This window comes from Bufo gargarizans, chromosome 6 (assembly GCF_014858855.1).
Source record: "Bufo gargarizans isolate SCDJY-AF-19 chromosome 6, ASM1485885v1, whole genome shotgun sequence".
NCBI lineage: Eukaryota > Metazoa > Chordata > Amphibia > Anura > Bufonidae > Bufo > Bufo gargarizans.
Window position 1 is genome coordinate 352,785,551 of NC_058085.1, and position 17,592 is coordinate 352,803,142.

The following is a 17,592-nucleotide window of genomic DNA, read 5'->3' on the forward strand; positions in this document are numbered from 1 at the left end:
CCTAATAAGGAGACCTCAGTGTTACAGATGGCCCATGGGTAGTAGTGCCCAGGAATTTTACATTATCATTGGATCTAGAAGTGGGTTGTCTGGTTTCATGATATTGATGACCTGTCCTCGGGATAGGTCATCTTAGGTTGGTGGGGGGGGGGGGTCCAACTCCCATCACCCCTGTTAATCAACATGGGTTAATCTTTAATGTTTACCTGAACATATCTACAGGGTAATTATGGCTTTTTATCCATTCACTTAAATGGGAGAAGAAACTATCATTGTCATCCATATCATAAAACCATAAGTACAACACATGACCATTGCAGTAAGTGGTCACAGCGTGAACAGAGAGTGGCAATCCTCTAGTATGAAAAGTAAAATTAAGGAGAAAAACTAAGTACCACTACACAGTTACTTCCTTGATCCTTTTCTGTCCAGTGCTTCACCCTAAATGCAGTAAGATTGATTTTCTTTTATCTGTGCTTCCACAGTACGTGTCTAGAGGCGTCATTTTATTAAATGGCGTATATGATTTGGATATTACAGAAGAGTACCTGGGCTCTGGTGAGTACCCTACCTCCCATTCTGAATGGATTGTGTTTTACTTAATTAAACAGAATGGGGTTATCAAACCTACTTGTTACCAAGAGTAACACAGATGATCACCAGATGGCGCTGCATCCTAGTGATTAAGATGTATAGCGTCTATATAGAATATTCATTTGCTCACATTCACTAATGTGTGTGCCTAGATTTTGGCTTAAATAGCAGAAAAAGATAGCAAACTTTTGCAAGTTAGGTTTACAGAAATTATCTGAATTATCATGTTTGACCTTTTAGCAGCATACATATAGGAAATACATATAAAACCCTTTTTTGAAGTGGAACTCTGCTAAATGGGATCTGATCACCATTGTAGCAATGACTCTTAAAGGGGTTATCTGAATCTCACTTCACATTTATCAGCTAGATAAAGATAATACAAGAGACTAAATGATATATTGTGATCGTCCATTGCCTCCTTTGCTGGCTTGATAAATGTTTCCATCACATTATACACTGCTCGCTTCCCTACAATCCAGCAGTGGTGGTCACACTTTCACACTATAGGAGAAAGCATTGACTTCTCCAGTGGATGGGATTGCACACATGGGCAGCAGTTCCAGTCCTGACCACCTTGTATCTGTGCTGCAGCAGGTGTCATAATTCCTGAATATGAGCCAAGTATAATGCTATAGAGAAATCAATCAAGCCAGCAAAGAAGGCAATATGGACAATCAGAATATATTAGTAAGCACCTTGTATTAACTTTGTCTACATGATAAATGCCACTTGCTGAAGTGAGACAACCCTTCTAACAGTTTATGGAGAGGTGTTAAGGATAGGGCTGCACATTCAGGTTTCCTGGTGCCGTTTTGGAAGCCAAAACCAGGAGTGAATACTAAAATGAGGAGACAATGTATCTGTCCTTTATATTTTCTCTGCTTTAAAGATGCACTCAGGTGGCAGCAGCATGAGGACACCACAGAGTGGCCCAATGACAGAGTCGGGAGGTGGCAGCAGCATCAGGAGACCACAAAGTGGTGAGGTGGCAGCAGCATGAGGAGACCACAGAGTGGCCAGTGACATAGGGGTGAGGTGGCAGCAGCATGAGGAGACCACAGAGTGGTGAGGTGGCAGCAGCATGAGGAGACCACAGAGTGGCCCAGTGACATAGTGGTGAGCTGGCATCAGCATGAGGAGACCAGAGTGGTGAGGTGGGAGCCATGCCAACGGCATATAATACTTCTCACGCTGAGGGAACAGAAAATGACAGAGGCAGGTTGAGGACAGTTGGGGGCACAGGGTCTGCTCCCAGGCCATGCCAACTAAGCGTCGAGTCAGAGGAACCCACCGACTCTTGGCTGGGGTTGTCTGATGTCACTTGCGACGAAGACCAAGTCAACTATTCAAGCACAGCTGGGTTGCTGGTCAAGACATGACCGCTAGATGACACTGGGAGCTCAGGACTCTTGCTACGATTCCTGCTGCCACCGACCCTTCTTCTGCTGCTACTTCTACCTGCGACAGAAACATTTTGGCCACTGCCCGTTCCCTTTGAAAGGCCTGTCACTTGTCTGCATGACATACTGTATAATAAAATAATTTAATTAAAATTAAAATAATACACCCCAAAAAAGGCTGTAGTACAATGTAAATTCACCGCAGAATGACAATTAAGACATATTAAGATATATTTTTTCCTATTAATACACAAAAAAATGGCCATCACAATTTAACGCAGAATGGCTAATAGGACGTACATATATTTCCTATTAATACAATCCGTAAATGTCTGTAGTACAATGTAACTTCACTGCAGAATGGCAATTAAGACATATTCTTTTTCCTATTAATAAACCCCCAAATAAAAGTATAACAATCAAAATTCACCGCAGAACGGGTGAGAGAATACACCCTGTAAATGGCTGTAGTGCAATGTATCTAAACCGCAGGACAGCAATTAACGCGTATTTTGTTTCCTATTAATAAACCCCCCCAAAAAAATATAACAATCAAAATTCACCACAGAATGGCTTATAAGACATACAAATAATTCCTATTAATACACCCTATAAATGGCTGTAGTACAATGTAACTTCACCGCTGAACGGCAAATAAGACATATCTTTTTCTTATTTTTTTTTCCTATTAACACACCCGCCTAAAAATTTTAAAACAATGTAAAATCACTGCAGAACGGCTAATAGGATGTACATATACTTCCTATTAATACACCCCCTAAATGTCTGTATAGCAATGTAACTTCACCGCAGAACAGCAAGACGTATTTTTTTTTCTATTAATACAAACCAATTAAACGTATAAAAAAATGTAAAATCACTGCAGAACGGCTAATAAGACGTACGTATTTCCTATTAATACACCCTGTAAATGGCTGTATCACACAACACTTGCACCTCAATAACAAGCAAGGTTAGCTGCAATTGCTGAGCCATCATATAGTGCAAACAACATAAAAGCAGCAGTATAACACCAATTTGGATCCCCAATTACTGCAGCAAGGTGTAATAGAATCACTCCAATTGCACCCTGTTCTCCTTTTATAGTGTGGATAATTCCTCCCTATCCTTTCCCTAAACCTTGAATAAGTCTTTTCTACCACTGTCCCTAGCGCCTGCTGACGTCTCTCCCTGCATTAAGGACACTGAAAAATGGCAGAATCCAAGATGGCTGAGGCTATTTATAGGGCTGTGACATTACAGGGCTGGCTGGCTGCTGATTGGCTGCATGCATGGCATTGTGGGTGATCCATCATTCCAAGAGTTCTTTGCTCCATGTCCTAACATGTGCAGCAGCCATTTTAGGAAAACATGTGATTCTTTACCACGAAGCGTAAGGAAATTCGACCTTGTTGTAAATCAAATTTTTCCTAAAATTCGGATTAAATTCCACTTTGTCAACTTCGATTTGCTCATTTCTACTTGACGCTCCAAAGTTATATTGAGATTTTAAAAGAGTTTTCCAAGATTTTACTACTGAACTATCCAGCTGTTTGAAAAGGTACCGGTGCTCGCAGTACATTGTATAGCGGCTGTGCTTGTTATAACAGCTCAGCCCCATTAACTTCAATGGAGCTGAGCTGTGCCTAGGCCATGTGACAGAGGAACGTGATGTCACATGGCTTACACTAAGCAGAGAGAAGTCCACAGCTGATCAATGGGGGTCCCAGGCGTTGGACCACCACCGATCAGATACTTATGGCCTATCGAGAAGATAGATTATCATTGAAAATGTATTGGAAAACCCTTTTAATTTGTTTCCTATGGTAAGAGAGAGAATTTAGATTGTAACCCGCAATGGCGAGAGTGTGAAATAGGTTGGTGCTATCCAGATAAATCAGTAAATATTGTTTTATAATTTTTTTATCTCCAGTTCTTCATGGCAGTTTTAATCAGATGATCACATTAGGTCCTGAGTTTTATCCTGACTTCATTTTCGTTGTTTATACAATATTGAAAAATGGGGATATTCCAACATATACGAAACAGTTTAACACGCCCCTATGCCTGAAGAATAAGGTGAGACCACTAGCTGACTATAGATATTATTATTACTAGTATTATTTCTAATATGCAAGCAGGGGCACAGCAATGGGGGGGGGGGGCAGTTGTCCATAGGTTGTTTCTGGTCTGGCAGCTCAACCCTTATTTAAACGACTGGCGCTAAGCTGCAATACCAGACACAATGCATAAAGTGGTGTTCTCTCTGCAAAAAAATTATGCTGAGGCTCATTATAAATTGGGTCCTCCACTACATGATCATCTCTTAAAGTTAAAGGATACAACCACACTGTCAGGTTTCTGCATGTGTCACGGATGGTGTAACAGAAAACAAGAAGTTACAAATAAGGATCCAACTGGCTTGATCCGAAACTAAGGAACAAAAGGGTGACCCCTATTTAAGCCCTGAAACTCTCCCTGTCTTCTCAGCCCATGCAAAGATCTCTATGATAGAAAATTGCATGCCCTCGTGCCTCGACTGTATGACACCTGAGCACCCTATAATAGTGAGGGGACACGACCACCGGCTCCCTACACTTAATACGGAGGGAGTCAGGGTCACCTAGGATCAAGCAAACAGGAAAACACAAATAAATGATCAGACTTATCTGTAGAAGCATCAGTTGTAGCATCCAGCATGTACACACTCCAGGAAGTTGTATAAACCACAAAGTGATGCAGTATGGGAGGGGATTTAAAGGGGTGCAATCAGTGCAACTAGATGAGAGCTGAGAGAGGGAAATGAGATGACAAAACAAAAGAACCTCAATCAGGAGGTTCTGAAGAACGTCTGTCAGAGCTTCTCAGATGTCTGGCGGTGACTGTACCCCTCCTTCTACGAGTGGACTCCGGACACTCAGAGCCCACCTACTCAGGATGGGACCTATGGAAAGCCCTGATGAGACGAATGGCCTTAATGTCTGTCACTGGGACCCACATCCTCTCCTCAGGACCATAACCCTCCCAATGAACGAGGTACTGGAGAGAACCGCGGACAACATGAGAATCCACAATCCTAGAGACCTGAAATTCAAGATTACCATCAACCACAATCAGAGGAGGAGGCAAAGAGGAGGGTACAATGGGTTGGACATAAGGTTTTAATAGGGACTTATGAAAAACATTATGGATCTTCCAAGTCTGAGGAAGATCAAGACGGTAGGCAATAGGATTGATGACGGACAAGATTTTGTAAGGCCCAATAAACTTAGGACCCAACTTCCAGGAGGGAACCTTCAATTTGATATTCTTAGTAGATAACCACACCAGATCACCAACATTCAGGTCCAGACCAGGCACACGTCTCTTATCCTCCACACGCTTATATCTCTCACTCATGCTCTTTAGATTATCCTGAATCTTTTGCCATATAGATGACAAAGACGAGGAGAATCTCTCCTCATCAGGTAAACCAGAAGACCCCTCTCCAGAAAATGTCCCAAACTGCGGATGAAACTCATATGCACCAAAAAATGGTGACTTATCAGAGGACTCCTGACGACGGTTATTTAAAGCAAACTCAGCAAGGGACAAAAAAGAACACCAATCCTCCTGATTCTCTGCCACAAAACAGCGCAGATATGTCTCCAGATTCTGATTGACGCGCTCTGTCTGGCCATTCGACTGCGGGTGGAAAGCAGAAGAGAATGACAACCGAACCCCCAAGCGAGAGCAGAAAGCCTTCCAGAATCTGGAAACAAACTGCGTGCCCCTATCAGAGATTATGTCTGAAGGAATACCATGCAATTTGACAATGTGATCAATAAATGCCTGCGCCAGCGTCTTAGCATTGGGCAACCCAGGAAAAGAAATGAAATGCGCCATTTTGCTAAAACGGTCCACCACCACCAGAATCACAGTCTTCCCTGAGGAACGAGGCAGATCCGTAATGAAGTCCATGGACAGATGTGTCCAAGGATGGGAAGGAATGGGTAGCGGAAGAAGAGAACCTGATGGCCGTGAATGAGGGACTTTGGCACAAGCGCAGGTCTCGCAGGCTGCGACAAAACCCTCAACCGACTTACGAAGCGCCGGCCACCAGAATCTCTGAGCGATGAGATCCACTGTGGCTCTACCCCCCGGGTGCCCAGCAAGGACAGTATCGTGGTGCTCCTTAAAAACCTTGTGTCTTAAAGCGAGAGGCACAAACAACCTCCCAGGAGGACAAAGATCAGGAGCCTCTGCCTGGGCTGCCTGAACCTCTGCCTCCAATTCAGGATAAAGAGCAGAGACCACCACACCTTCAGCCAAAATGGGACCCGGGTCTTCAAAATTCCCACCTCCCGGAAAACAACGTGACAGGGCATCCGCCTTCACATTCTTAACCCCATGGCGGAACGTGACAACAAAATTAAACCTTGAAAAGAACAAAGACCATCTGGCCTGTCTCGGGATCAGAGGCTTGGCTGACTCCAAGTAGGCCAGATTCTTATGGTCGGTAAACACGGTAATAGGGTGTCTGGCTCCCTATAGCCAATGGCACCATTCCTCAAAAGCTAACTTGATGGTTAACAACTGCCTGTCTCCCACATCGTAATTTCTCTCTGCGGAGGAGAGTTTCTTCGAGAAAAAAGGCACAAGATCGCCATTTGGCAGGAGAGGGACCCTGAGACAAGACCGCACCCACACCCACCTCAGAAGAGTCCACCTCAACTATGAAGGGCAGAGAGATATCAGGTTGTACCAAGATGGGAGCGGAAGCAAAACTCTCCTTGATACTAGAAAAGGCCTTACGCGCCTCTACGAACCAGGAGGAAAAATCTACCCCCTTTCTAGTCATATCAGTGAGTGGTTTAACAACAGAGGAATAATTCAAAATAAACTTCCTGTAATAATTGGCAAAACCCCAAAAACGCATCAGCGCCTTCTTATTCTCAGGAAGCTGCCACTCAAGCACAGCGCGGACCTTCTCGGGGTCCATGCGAAAACCAGAAGCGGAGAGAAGAAACCCCAGAAATTGAATTTCTGGAACCGCAAACACACATTTTTCCAGTTTAGCATACAATTTATTCTCCCGCAGGATGAGCAAGACCTGACGTAGGTGGTCCTTATGAGTTTTGAAATCAGGAGAAAAAATAAAAATGTCATCTAGATACACTAGTACAATTTTCCCCATTAAATGATAAAAAATGCTGTTCACAAAATGCTGAAAGACGGCTGGAGCATTCATCAAACCAAAAGGCATAACCAAATTCTCAAAATGGCCCTTAGGGGTATTGAAGGCCGTCTTCCATTCGTCTCCTTCTCTGACCCTGACCAGGTTGTATGCCCCTCTTAGATCCAACTTGGAAAAAACTTTAGCCCCAACAATCTGGTTAAACAGGTCCGGGATCAGAGGAAGCGGATAAGGGTCACGAATTGTGATACTGTTCAGCTCCCTGAAATCCAGACATGGTCTTAAAGAACCATCAGCAACAGGTGACTTCGAGGGTCGTATGTGTCTCTTTCTCAGGCTCTCAGAGATATAAGCATGCATAGCGACCCCTTCAGGTTGGGAGAGATTGTATAAATGAGATTTAGGCAGCTTGACGCCTGGGATGAGATTAATAGGGCAATCGTACTACCTGTGAGGGGGCAACTCCTGAACACCACTCTCAGAAAACACATCCGAAAATTCAGAGAGAAAAGATGGTACAGTCTTAGTAGAAACCTCTGAAACAGGTGTCGTGAGGCAATTCTCTCTGCAAAAGTCACTCCAACCATTTATTTGCTTCGCTTGCCAATCAATGGTGGGGTTATGTTTAGTGAGCCAGGGTAACCCCAACAGTAGAGGAGTAGGCAACCCGCTTAGGACGAAACATGACACATCCTCAGCATGAGTATCACTCACAATCAAATGGATCTTGTGAACTATGCCCTTTAACGATTTCTGAGAAAGTGGAGCGGAATTAATAGCAAAAACAGGTATATCCTTTCCCAAAGTGCCTACCTGGAAACCATGTGTTACAGCAAATTGATTATCAATGAGATTGACAGCTGCTCCACTATCTACAAAAATCTCACAAAAAATGTTCTTGCTCTCTAGCGCCGCCCTGGCAGGTAAGACAAAACGGGAACTACAAGCAAACGGAAAACCTTCAATTTCCACATCAACCTTGCCAATAGTAACAGATGGAACGTTTTTAGAGGATTTTTTTCTTTTTGTTTCTTTTATTACTCTCAAAAACCTGTCTGAATCTCCTAGAGGGACAAACATTTGCCAAATTATTTATACCTCCACAACAGAAACAAACCCTCCTCTGAGAGCTGAATCTTCTATTGTCAGAGGCAAGCAAACCCAGCTGCATGGGCTCCTTCTCAGAGGGGATTGAGAGAGACTGAGACCCCTGCGCACTGAATGAGACCGCCGCACTGTCCTTGGACTGAGTATGACAGGAAGGAGTGATCTCTCCTCTCTCTAAGACGCCTGTCAATACGAACTGCCCGAGACATGGCAGAGTCCAAGGAGGTAGGTCTCTCATGAAAGGCAAATGCATCTTTCAATCCCTCTGAAAGACCATGGCAAAATTGACTTCGGAGTGCAGCATCATTCCAACCAGTATCAGCTGCCCATCTCCGAAATTCTAAACAGTATATCTCTGCGGACTGTTTACCCTGGCATAAAAGACGTAGTCTAGACTCAGCCAGAACAATACGATACGGATCATCATATATCTGACCCAGGGCTAAAAAAATTCATCCACTGAACGGAGGGGCCATGCCCCCACCAGCAGCGAAAAGGCCCAAGACTCATCACCAGAGGAATGGGGAAGTAGGCGAAAATGGAGTTTGCAAGCCTCTTTAAAACGAACAAAATTCTCACTACCCCCGGAGAACATATCCGGGAGCGAGATCTTAGGCTCAGAACAAACTCCATGAACGCAAGCTGAACCGGTCACCTGAAACTGAGATACACTTTTACGGAGATCTGCTACCTCCAATGAAAGACCCTGCATTTGTTCAGTCAAAAGTGAAACCAGATCCATGCTTGAGACGGTTTTGGCGGTTTATAATGTCACGGATGGTGTAACAGAAAACAAGAAGTTACAAAAGGGGATCCGACTGGCTTGATCCGAAACTAAGGAACAAAAGGGTGACCCCTATTTAAGCCCTGAAACTCTCCCTGTCTTCTCAGCCCATGCAAAGATCTCTATGATAGAAAATTGCATGCCCTCGTGCCTCGACTGTATGACACCTGAACACCCTATAATAGTAAGGGGACACGACCACCGGTTCCCTACACTTAATACTGAGGGAGTCAGGGTCACCTAGGATCAAGCAAACAGGAAAACACAAATAAATGAACAGACTTTGTCACGGATGATCCGCGAGAATATTGAACTGTCCTCCCAATATTATCAATATTAGTCTCCCTTATTGAGCAGTAGGTCTATTAAACAGTAATTATTTCCCTAGGCCCCAGAACCTACAATTTGATTACTCAGAGCGTCTCCTTCTGTGTACCCAGAAAACAACATAGTCCTTTTGTTCAAGTCAGTCAATAGATGCCCAGCAGATAACGCAATTACAGCTGGCTTCCTTAGGTTGACAAAAGAGCATCCCTTTCTGAAGAGATATCACAGCTAGGTGTGAAGACTGCACCTGGGGGGAGCCATTTGGTGTTGCTGCCATAAGGGTCTGTAAGCTAGCTTGCTGCAGACAGGCCGGCACCAAGGTTTCCCAGATTGCAACATGAATCTGAGATATGATTTTTACCTTTTTAAGAGAGCCCATGCATCTTACGGACGTAAAAATTACATCATCGTGTCACTCAGAATTCACTGGACGTTTACATAGGACAAACATAACTCTAAGATGTGTCCAGGTAAAGTTATGGTGTTACCCCATCATAGAACCAGTTATAATAGTAATATTTGGTATCCCTGAACTCCATATTTTGTGGGGAATGTGAATATGTGCTTGTTACTTGTGTACAGCGGAGACATCCCGCGATATGGCACATGCCATATTTCAGAACTGACATTCACCTCAGGAATACAGCCTGCCCAGCAGGCGGACTCTCAATTCCCCGCCTTGATTCTGGGACCCTTTATAACAAAGACCTAGAATCTGCTAAAGGAGTTCTCCACTTTTAACAACACCTGAAGAGGGCCTCAGCCAGAGAACCCGTGGGCTGTAGGCATATTACCCTGGACAAAGGCTTCTTGGACTTTATCCCTGCAACGGACTATTTCACCAACGGACATCTTTTCTGCGGAAACTAAGTATTTTCTTTCTTTTCTCCCTTTTGTTTATTGGACTATACTTTCCTTTATTATTGTGTTAATAATTACTGTGCATCGTGATAATTTGTATTGTATATAGATATATAATAAATGACCTCCAAGTCATTTCTCTAGCCATATGCCTGTTTTCAAACACTGCAAAAACTTACCCTAGCCTCTCCGAAGAGAAAGCTACTCGGTTCTGTTATCTAGATAGTGGGTTCCTTGCTCCCATAAATTGGTGGTGGCAGTTAAACTACCCTGTGTGTGGTTCCGGTCCAGTTCGTCACACGCTTACTTGTGGTCAGTCGGCGGTCCACTCCCTGCGCTTTCAGCCTATCGACTGTACGGACTCAAGTTAGACTGTCGGTTTGCTGAAAGTGGCTGGGAGGCCTGTTTGCGGATTGACCACTAGGGGCGCTGTGACGGTTTTGTGACGTATTGTGGCCGCGGCGGTCGCAGTTCGTCACAGACTTATCTGTAGAAGCATCAGTTGTAGCATCCAGCATGTACACACTCCAGGAAGTTGTATAAACCGCAAAGTGATGCAGTATGGGAGGGGATTTAAAGGGATGCAATCAGTGCAACTAGATGACAGCTGAGAGAGGGAAACAAGATGACAAAAAGAAAGCAAAACAAAAGAACCTCAAGCAGGAGGTTCTGAAGAAAGTCTGTCAGAGATTCTCAGATGTCTGGCGGTGACAGCAGGTGGTTTTGGAAGCCAAAAAACAGGAGTTACCATGTCTAATGAAAAGACATGAGTGGTCTCGAAAGCAGTGGCATACATAGAGAAGTAAAGGCCCCATAGCAAAGATCAAACCAGGCCCCAACACAGGACAAAAGGGTTCCTCCCTAAACCCTTTTCAATGGCCCTTGGGCCATTTTTCCACTGCTTTATTTGCTAAAAGTTGTTCTTTTAGAGGGTAGAGTCCTGACCAAGTTTTCACCTCCAGTAGAAGAGGAGATGATAGGGAATAAGACTGGGCCCCCTTTTGCCCTGGACCACATAGCAGTCGCATGGTCTGCCGCTATGGTAGTTACACCCCTGCTCGAAGGATTGCAGCCTTGTTGTCATCTTTTCAGTTAGCTATTATAAGTTATCCACCATTGTCTTTCAAAAAACAGGAGTGAAATTAAAGAGAGAAGTTGCACCTGTCCTTTATGCTTTCTCTTTTTTATGATCCATTCCTGATTTTGGCTTTTCAAAACTGCAGAAAAAAAATGTCAAACATGAGGCCATATCCTAATGAATTTGTACAAGATGTTGTTTCTTCACAGATCCAGCTTACGTTCTCCAAAGATGAAGTCCATCCAGGAGAAAAAGTCAGTCTAGAGGTTCAAGCAGATTCTGGATCATTTTGTTCTGTGCGTTCATTGGATAAAGGACATGGACTACATGGGAAATATGACACATTAGGGGGCGCCAAGTATTGGGTGAGGTTAATTTACCAATGTATTCTCATACATGTTGTGGCTGGTCTGTACAAAGCTTTAGAAGAAAATATATTATGAAGTTATATAAAATACCAGCCCCTTATGTACTGGTTGGAAATGTTGGCTCCAAGTGGTAGCAACAGGAACAGTTTTAGACACAGTATGGGCCTGGGCAAAACTAAAAGGGGGTCCCCAAATATGAAATATAGTATACAGTCATAGTAACTATAGTATACTAGTATAGTATATATCACAAGACAAAGACCCATATTAACCAATAAAATCACAACACAAGGTCCAGATGATGGTGTCACACTATGACCATAATATCCTGACTTAATAGTGACTAAATGATACCTCCATACAGTTGCTGAACTAAAATATACTATACTGAATAAAGCTATACAAGGACCAGTCATACCACTAGAAATGAGCGAATTTTTCAAAGATTCGATTCGGCCAGTTCGAAGAATTTTTCGAAAAAATTTGGTTTGCATAAAAAAATTGATATTTCCTGGCTGCAGAGAGGCTTTATAGTGGTGTAGAACACTGCCTTGCAATAACACGCATAGGGAGTCTGCTGTAGTAGTGAAATAATACTGTGAGTCAGTATGACATGCAGATGACAGGCGTCGCTCTGAGAATCACTGCACACTTCACTTATTTGGGCAGTCACGGGGCCAAAACTGACCAAATAACTCAAGTATGAACTCAGCTTTACAGGTCAATGTAAGCGCCAAGAAGAAGTGCACTCCCTTTACACCATCATCAGCTATTCCACATAGATATCTACAGAACCTGTTCTATTAAACGCTTATACAAGTAGAGCCCCCTGACAGAGTGGAGAGAGTGTCAGTAATAAGTTTGTGTTGAGGTCACTGATTATTTTGCCCTTGCTCTGATCTGTCAGAGCAATAACCCCCAAAAAACAGATCCTGTCTGTTGAGCATCCACCTTCAGTCAGAATTTGGTCAGTAATCCATCAGTATTGCTAATGCCCCAAAAAAACAGGAGTGGATCCAAAACAGAGATGCCACGTGAATGAAATATTTCCGTGTCTTCTGTGTTTTGCACCCATTTCTGCTTTTGGCTACCAAATCACAACCTAATTCTGATGGGACCATACAGGCCTTACAGCTGCTACACAGACAGGATCCATTGTGCGTCTCATTTTTCCTTCCTTCTGACAGATCAGAAGAAGGGTCAAATAAATGATAATGTTAGCCAGGCCAAAAGGCAAATGAGTGGCCCAGTCATGAAGTGGGGAGTGTGGGAACAGCATGAGAAGTCCACAGAGTGGCCCCATTATATAGTGGTGAGGTGGAAGCATCAGGAGGAGACCACAGAGTAGCACAATGACAGTGTGGAGGTTGCAGCAGCATCAGGAGGCCACAGAGTAGCACAATGACAGAGTGTGGAGGTGGTGGCAGCAGCAGCATCAGGAGGAGGCCACAGGGTGGCACAATGACAGTATGGAGGTGACAGCAGAATTAGGAGACCACAGAGTGGCACAATGACAGAGTGTGGAGGTGGCAGCAGCAGCATCAGGAGGAGGCCACAGAGTAGCACAATGTCAGTGTGGAGGTGGCAGCAGCAGAATCAAGACTCCACAGAGAGGCATGAGAAGTCCACAGAGTGGCCCTATGATAGTGGTGAGGTGGCAGCATCAGGAGGAGGCCACAGAGTAGCACAATGACAGTGTGGAGGTGGCAGAGCAGTATGAGGAGGCCATAGAGCGGCACAATGACAGAGTGTGGAGGTGGCGCCAGCAGCAGCATCAGGAGGAGGCCACAGAGTGGCCCAATGACAGTGTGGAGGTGGCGGCAGCATCAGGAGGCCACAGAGTGGCACAATACCAGAGCATTGATGTGGCAGCAGCAGCATCATCAGGAGGCCACAGAGTGGCACAATGACAGAGTGTGGAGGTGGCAGCAGCAGCATCAGGAGGAGGCCACAGAGTAGCACAATGTCAGTGTGGAGGTGGCAGCAGCAGAATCAAGACTCCACAGAGAGGCATGAGAAGTCCACAGAGTGGCCCTATGATAGTGGTGAGGTGGCAGCATCAGGAGGAGGCCACAGAGTAGCACAATTACAGTGTGGAGGTGGTGGCAGCATCAGGAGGGCACAGATTGACACAATACCAGAGCATGGAGGTGGCAGCAGCATCAGGAAGAAGCCACAGGGTGGAAAAATTACAGTGTGGAGGTGGCAGCATCAGGAGGAGGCCACAGGGTGGCACAATGATGAGCGTGGAGGTGGCAGCAGCAGCATCAGGAAGAGGCTACAGAGTGGCACAAAGACAGAGTGTGGAGGTGGTGGCAGCAGCAGCATCAGGAGGAGGCCACATAGTGGCACAATGACAGTGTGGAAGTGACAGCAGAATCAGGAGACCACAGAGTGGCAAGGTGACATACTGTGGAGTTGACAGCAGCATCAGGAGATCACAGAGTGGCAAGATGACAGGTAGCAGCAGCATCAGGAGACCACAGAGTTACCCAGTGACAGTGGGGAGGTGGCAGCAGCATCAGGAGACCACAGAGGTGCAAGATGACATAGTGAGGAGGTGGCAGCAGCATCAGGAGACTACAGAGTGACCCGTTGACAGAGTGGGGAGAAGGGTGGCAATACGAGTACCAGCTGAAGATGGTGGGTGAAAGAAGGAGCACTTGGCATCAGATGTGTGGCATCAGGCGGGTGGCAGCATCAGAATAGTAGCTAAGGCAGGTAGCCAAAAGAAACCGGTCTCTTTTGTCAAAGTGTTGGTGTGGCACCATGGATGATCTAGTCTAGTCTGATGCATCAGGCATTGGTGAGTGGAAATCCTGGCTGATCTATGCCTGATTCATCTTGACAAAGGTCAGTTCTTCTTGGGGTAACTATGGCCCCCAACACACTAAACACCCACTCTAATGTGACACTACTGGCCGGGCAGGACAGCTTTTCCAGGGCAAATTCTGCTAGTTGTTGCCACAAATCCAGTTTGGCTGCCCACTTGCCCAGTAGTCCATCAGATCTTCAATGTGGGTTGGCAGGGTACTGTCCAAGTATGCCACCACCTGCTGATTCAGGTCCTGCTCCAGGTCTAGCTGCTGCTACTGCTGGTGAGTAGTTTCTTCAGGAGGCATGTGAAGAAAGCTGCTCATCAGTGACTCTAGACTCAAGTTGCTGCTGATGGAGCTGGAACTGCTCCTACCCCCCACCCTGCCACAGCAGCCATGGCAGAGGAACGTGAGCTCAGAGGGCCCCCCCAGTCAGACCTGCAAGAGGATGGACGATGGCGCAGATAGGCAGCTGCCAACTGACTACATAGGATGTCTCTATAGTAGTTCAGTTTGTCCTCTTTCTCAGCGGGTGTAAAAAAGGCCCCCATTTTGGATCGGTAGCGAGGGTCCAACAAGGTGGAGAGCCAGAAGTCATTCCTCTCCAAATGGTGACAATTTGGCTGTCAAGCAAATGAGCATGCATCGGGCCATTTGTGCAAGTGACTCGGAGGGACTCCCTGCCTCCATCTCCACTGCATACTGCCACGGTGTGTCTGGGTCCTCTGCCTCATCTTCCTCATCGCCCTGTAGCTCCTCTGGCTGCTCCTCTCCTATCACTTGTGTAGAAAAAACAGCAATTTTGCTACACATTGCTTGTGCTGCAATGTCCTCCTCCTCCAGTTCAGCCCCCACAGGGCTCATGTGGCCGTGAGATCTATGCGCCACGTCTCCAGTAGTGATGAGCGGCAGGGGCAATATTCGAATTCGCTATATTTTGCGAGCATTTGGGCAAATATTTATCATATATTCGTGAAATTCAAGAATTCGTGATTATTTTCTTGATTGCGAAAATCGGCAATGTAATATGCGCGTATTGCGCATGCAATACAGGCGTGGGTCACTTTTGCTACATTTTTCAAGCTGCTAGAAGTTTCCTGAGACTGGAGAAAATGGTTGGCACAGAAGAACATCACAATAGCTTTATAGAAAGAGTGCTCCAATATACAGTGGGATGCGAAAGTTAGGGCAACCTTGTTAATCATCATGATTTTCCTGTATAAATCGTTGGTTGTTACAATAAAAAATGTCAGTTAAATATATCATATAGGAGACACACACAGTGATATTTGAGAAGTGAAATGAAGTTTATTGGATTTACAGAAAGTGTGCTATAATTGTTTAAACAAAATTAGGCAGGTGCATAAATTTGGGCACCATAAAAAAATAAATGAAATCAATATTTAGTAGATCCTCCTTTTGCAGAAATTACAGCCTCTAAACGCTTCCTGTAGGTTTCAATGAGAGTCTGGATTCTGGTTGAAGGTATTTTGGATCATTCCTCTTTACAAAACATATTTAGTTCATTCAGGTTTGATGGCTTCCGAGCATTGACAGCCCTCTTTAAGTCACACCACAGATTTTCAATTATATTCAGGTCTGGGGACTGAGATGGCCATTCCAGAACGTTGTACTTGTTCCTCTGCATAAATGCCTTAGTGGATTTTGAGCATGTGTTTAGGGTCGTTGTCTTGTTGAAAGATCCAGCCCCGGCGCAGCTTCAGCTTTGTCACTGATTCCTGGACATTGGTCTCCAGAATCTGCTGATACTGAGTGGAATCCATGCATCTCTCAACTTTGACAAGATTCACAGTCCCTGCACTGGCCACACAGCCCCACAGCATGATGGAACCACCACCATATTTTACTGTAGGTAGCAGGTGTTTTTCTTCGAATGCCGTGTTCTTTTTCCTCCATGCATAACGCCCCTTGTTATGGCCAAATAACTCAATTTTAGTTTCATCAGTCCACAGCACCTTATTCCAAAATGAAGCTGGCTTGTCCAAATGTGCTTTAGCCCACCTCAAGCGGCACTGTTTGTGCTGTGGGCGGAGAAAAGGCTTCCTCTGCATCACTCTCGCATACAGCATCTCCTTGTGTAAAGTGCGCTGAATGGTTGAACGATGCACAGTGACTCCATCTGCAGCAAGATGATGTTGTAGGTCTTTGGTGCTGGTCTGACTGTTCTTACCATTCGTCGCTTCTGTCTATCCGAGATTTTTCTTGGTCTGCCACTTCGAGCCTTAACTTGAACTGAGCCTGTGGTCTTCCATTTCCTCAATATGTTCCTAACTGTGGAAACAGACAGCTAAAATCTCTGAGACAGCTTTCTGTATCCTTCCCCTAAACCATGATGGTGAACAATCTTTGTCTTCAGGTCATTTGAGAGTTGTTTTGAGACCCCCATGTTGCTACTCTTCAGAGAAAATTAAAAGAGGAGGGAAACTTACAATTGACCCCCTTAAATACTCTTTCTGACAATTGGATTCATCTGTGTATGTAGGTCAGGGGTCACTAAGCTTACCAAGCCAATTTGAGTTTCAATAATTAGTTCTAAAGGTTTTGGAATCAATAAAATGACGACATTGTCCAAATTTATGCACCTGCCTAATTTTGTTTAAACAATTATAGCACACTTTCTGTAAATGTAATAAACTTCATTCCACTTCTCAAATATCACGGTGTGTGTCTCCTATATGATATATTTAACTGACATTTTTTATTGTAACAACCAACGATTTATACAGGAAAATCATGACGATTAACAAGGTTGCCCAAACTTTCGCATCCCACTGTATTTGCGATTGTGTAAACCTGCAATTAATGATGCACATATTTTTGCGCAATATGTGCAACTTCACATTTTAGCAGGTCTGACTACATATTACTGATTGGGGCACAAAGTATTGTTGTGAACTTGTGACATCACAGCATTATGTCTGTAGCATGTACTTTATGTATGGACAGCAGAACCTATCACACTACCTAACACCCTGCACTGTAACCTATCAGCTACACTATATCACAATCTAACCTACACTGACTATCTGTATTATATATAAGCTAACTAACTAACTA

The 17,592-nt window shown here is 44.5% G+C and overlaps 1 protein-coding gene across 1 annotated transcript in view; it reads left to right on the top strand.

Annotated features, from left to right (window-relative positions):
• LOC122942213 (alpha-2-macroglobulin-like protein 1) overlaps positions 1 to 17,592 on the top strand; it is a 132,790-nt gene that overhangs the window by 40,370 nt on the left and 74,828 nt on the right. Inside the window, 3 exon segments of the mRNA XM_044299713.1 lie at positions 486 to 558; positions 3,931 to 4,076; positions 11,540 to 11,695. Coding sequence (XP_044155648.1) covers positions 486 to 558; positions 3,931 to 4,076; positions 11,540 to 11,695 — 375 coding nt within the window.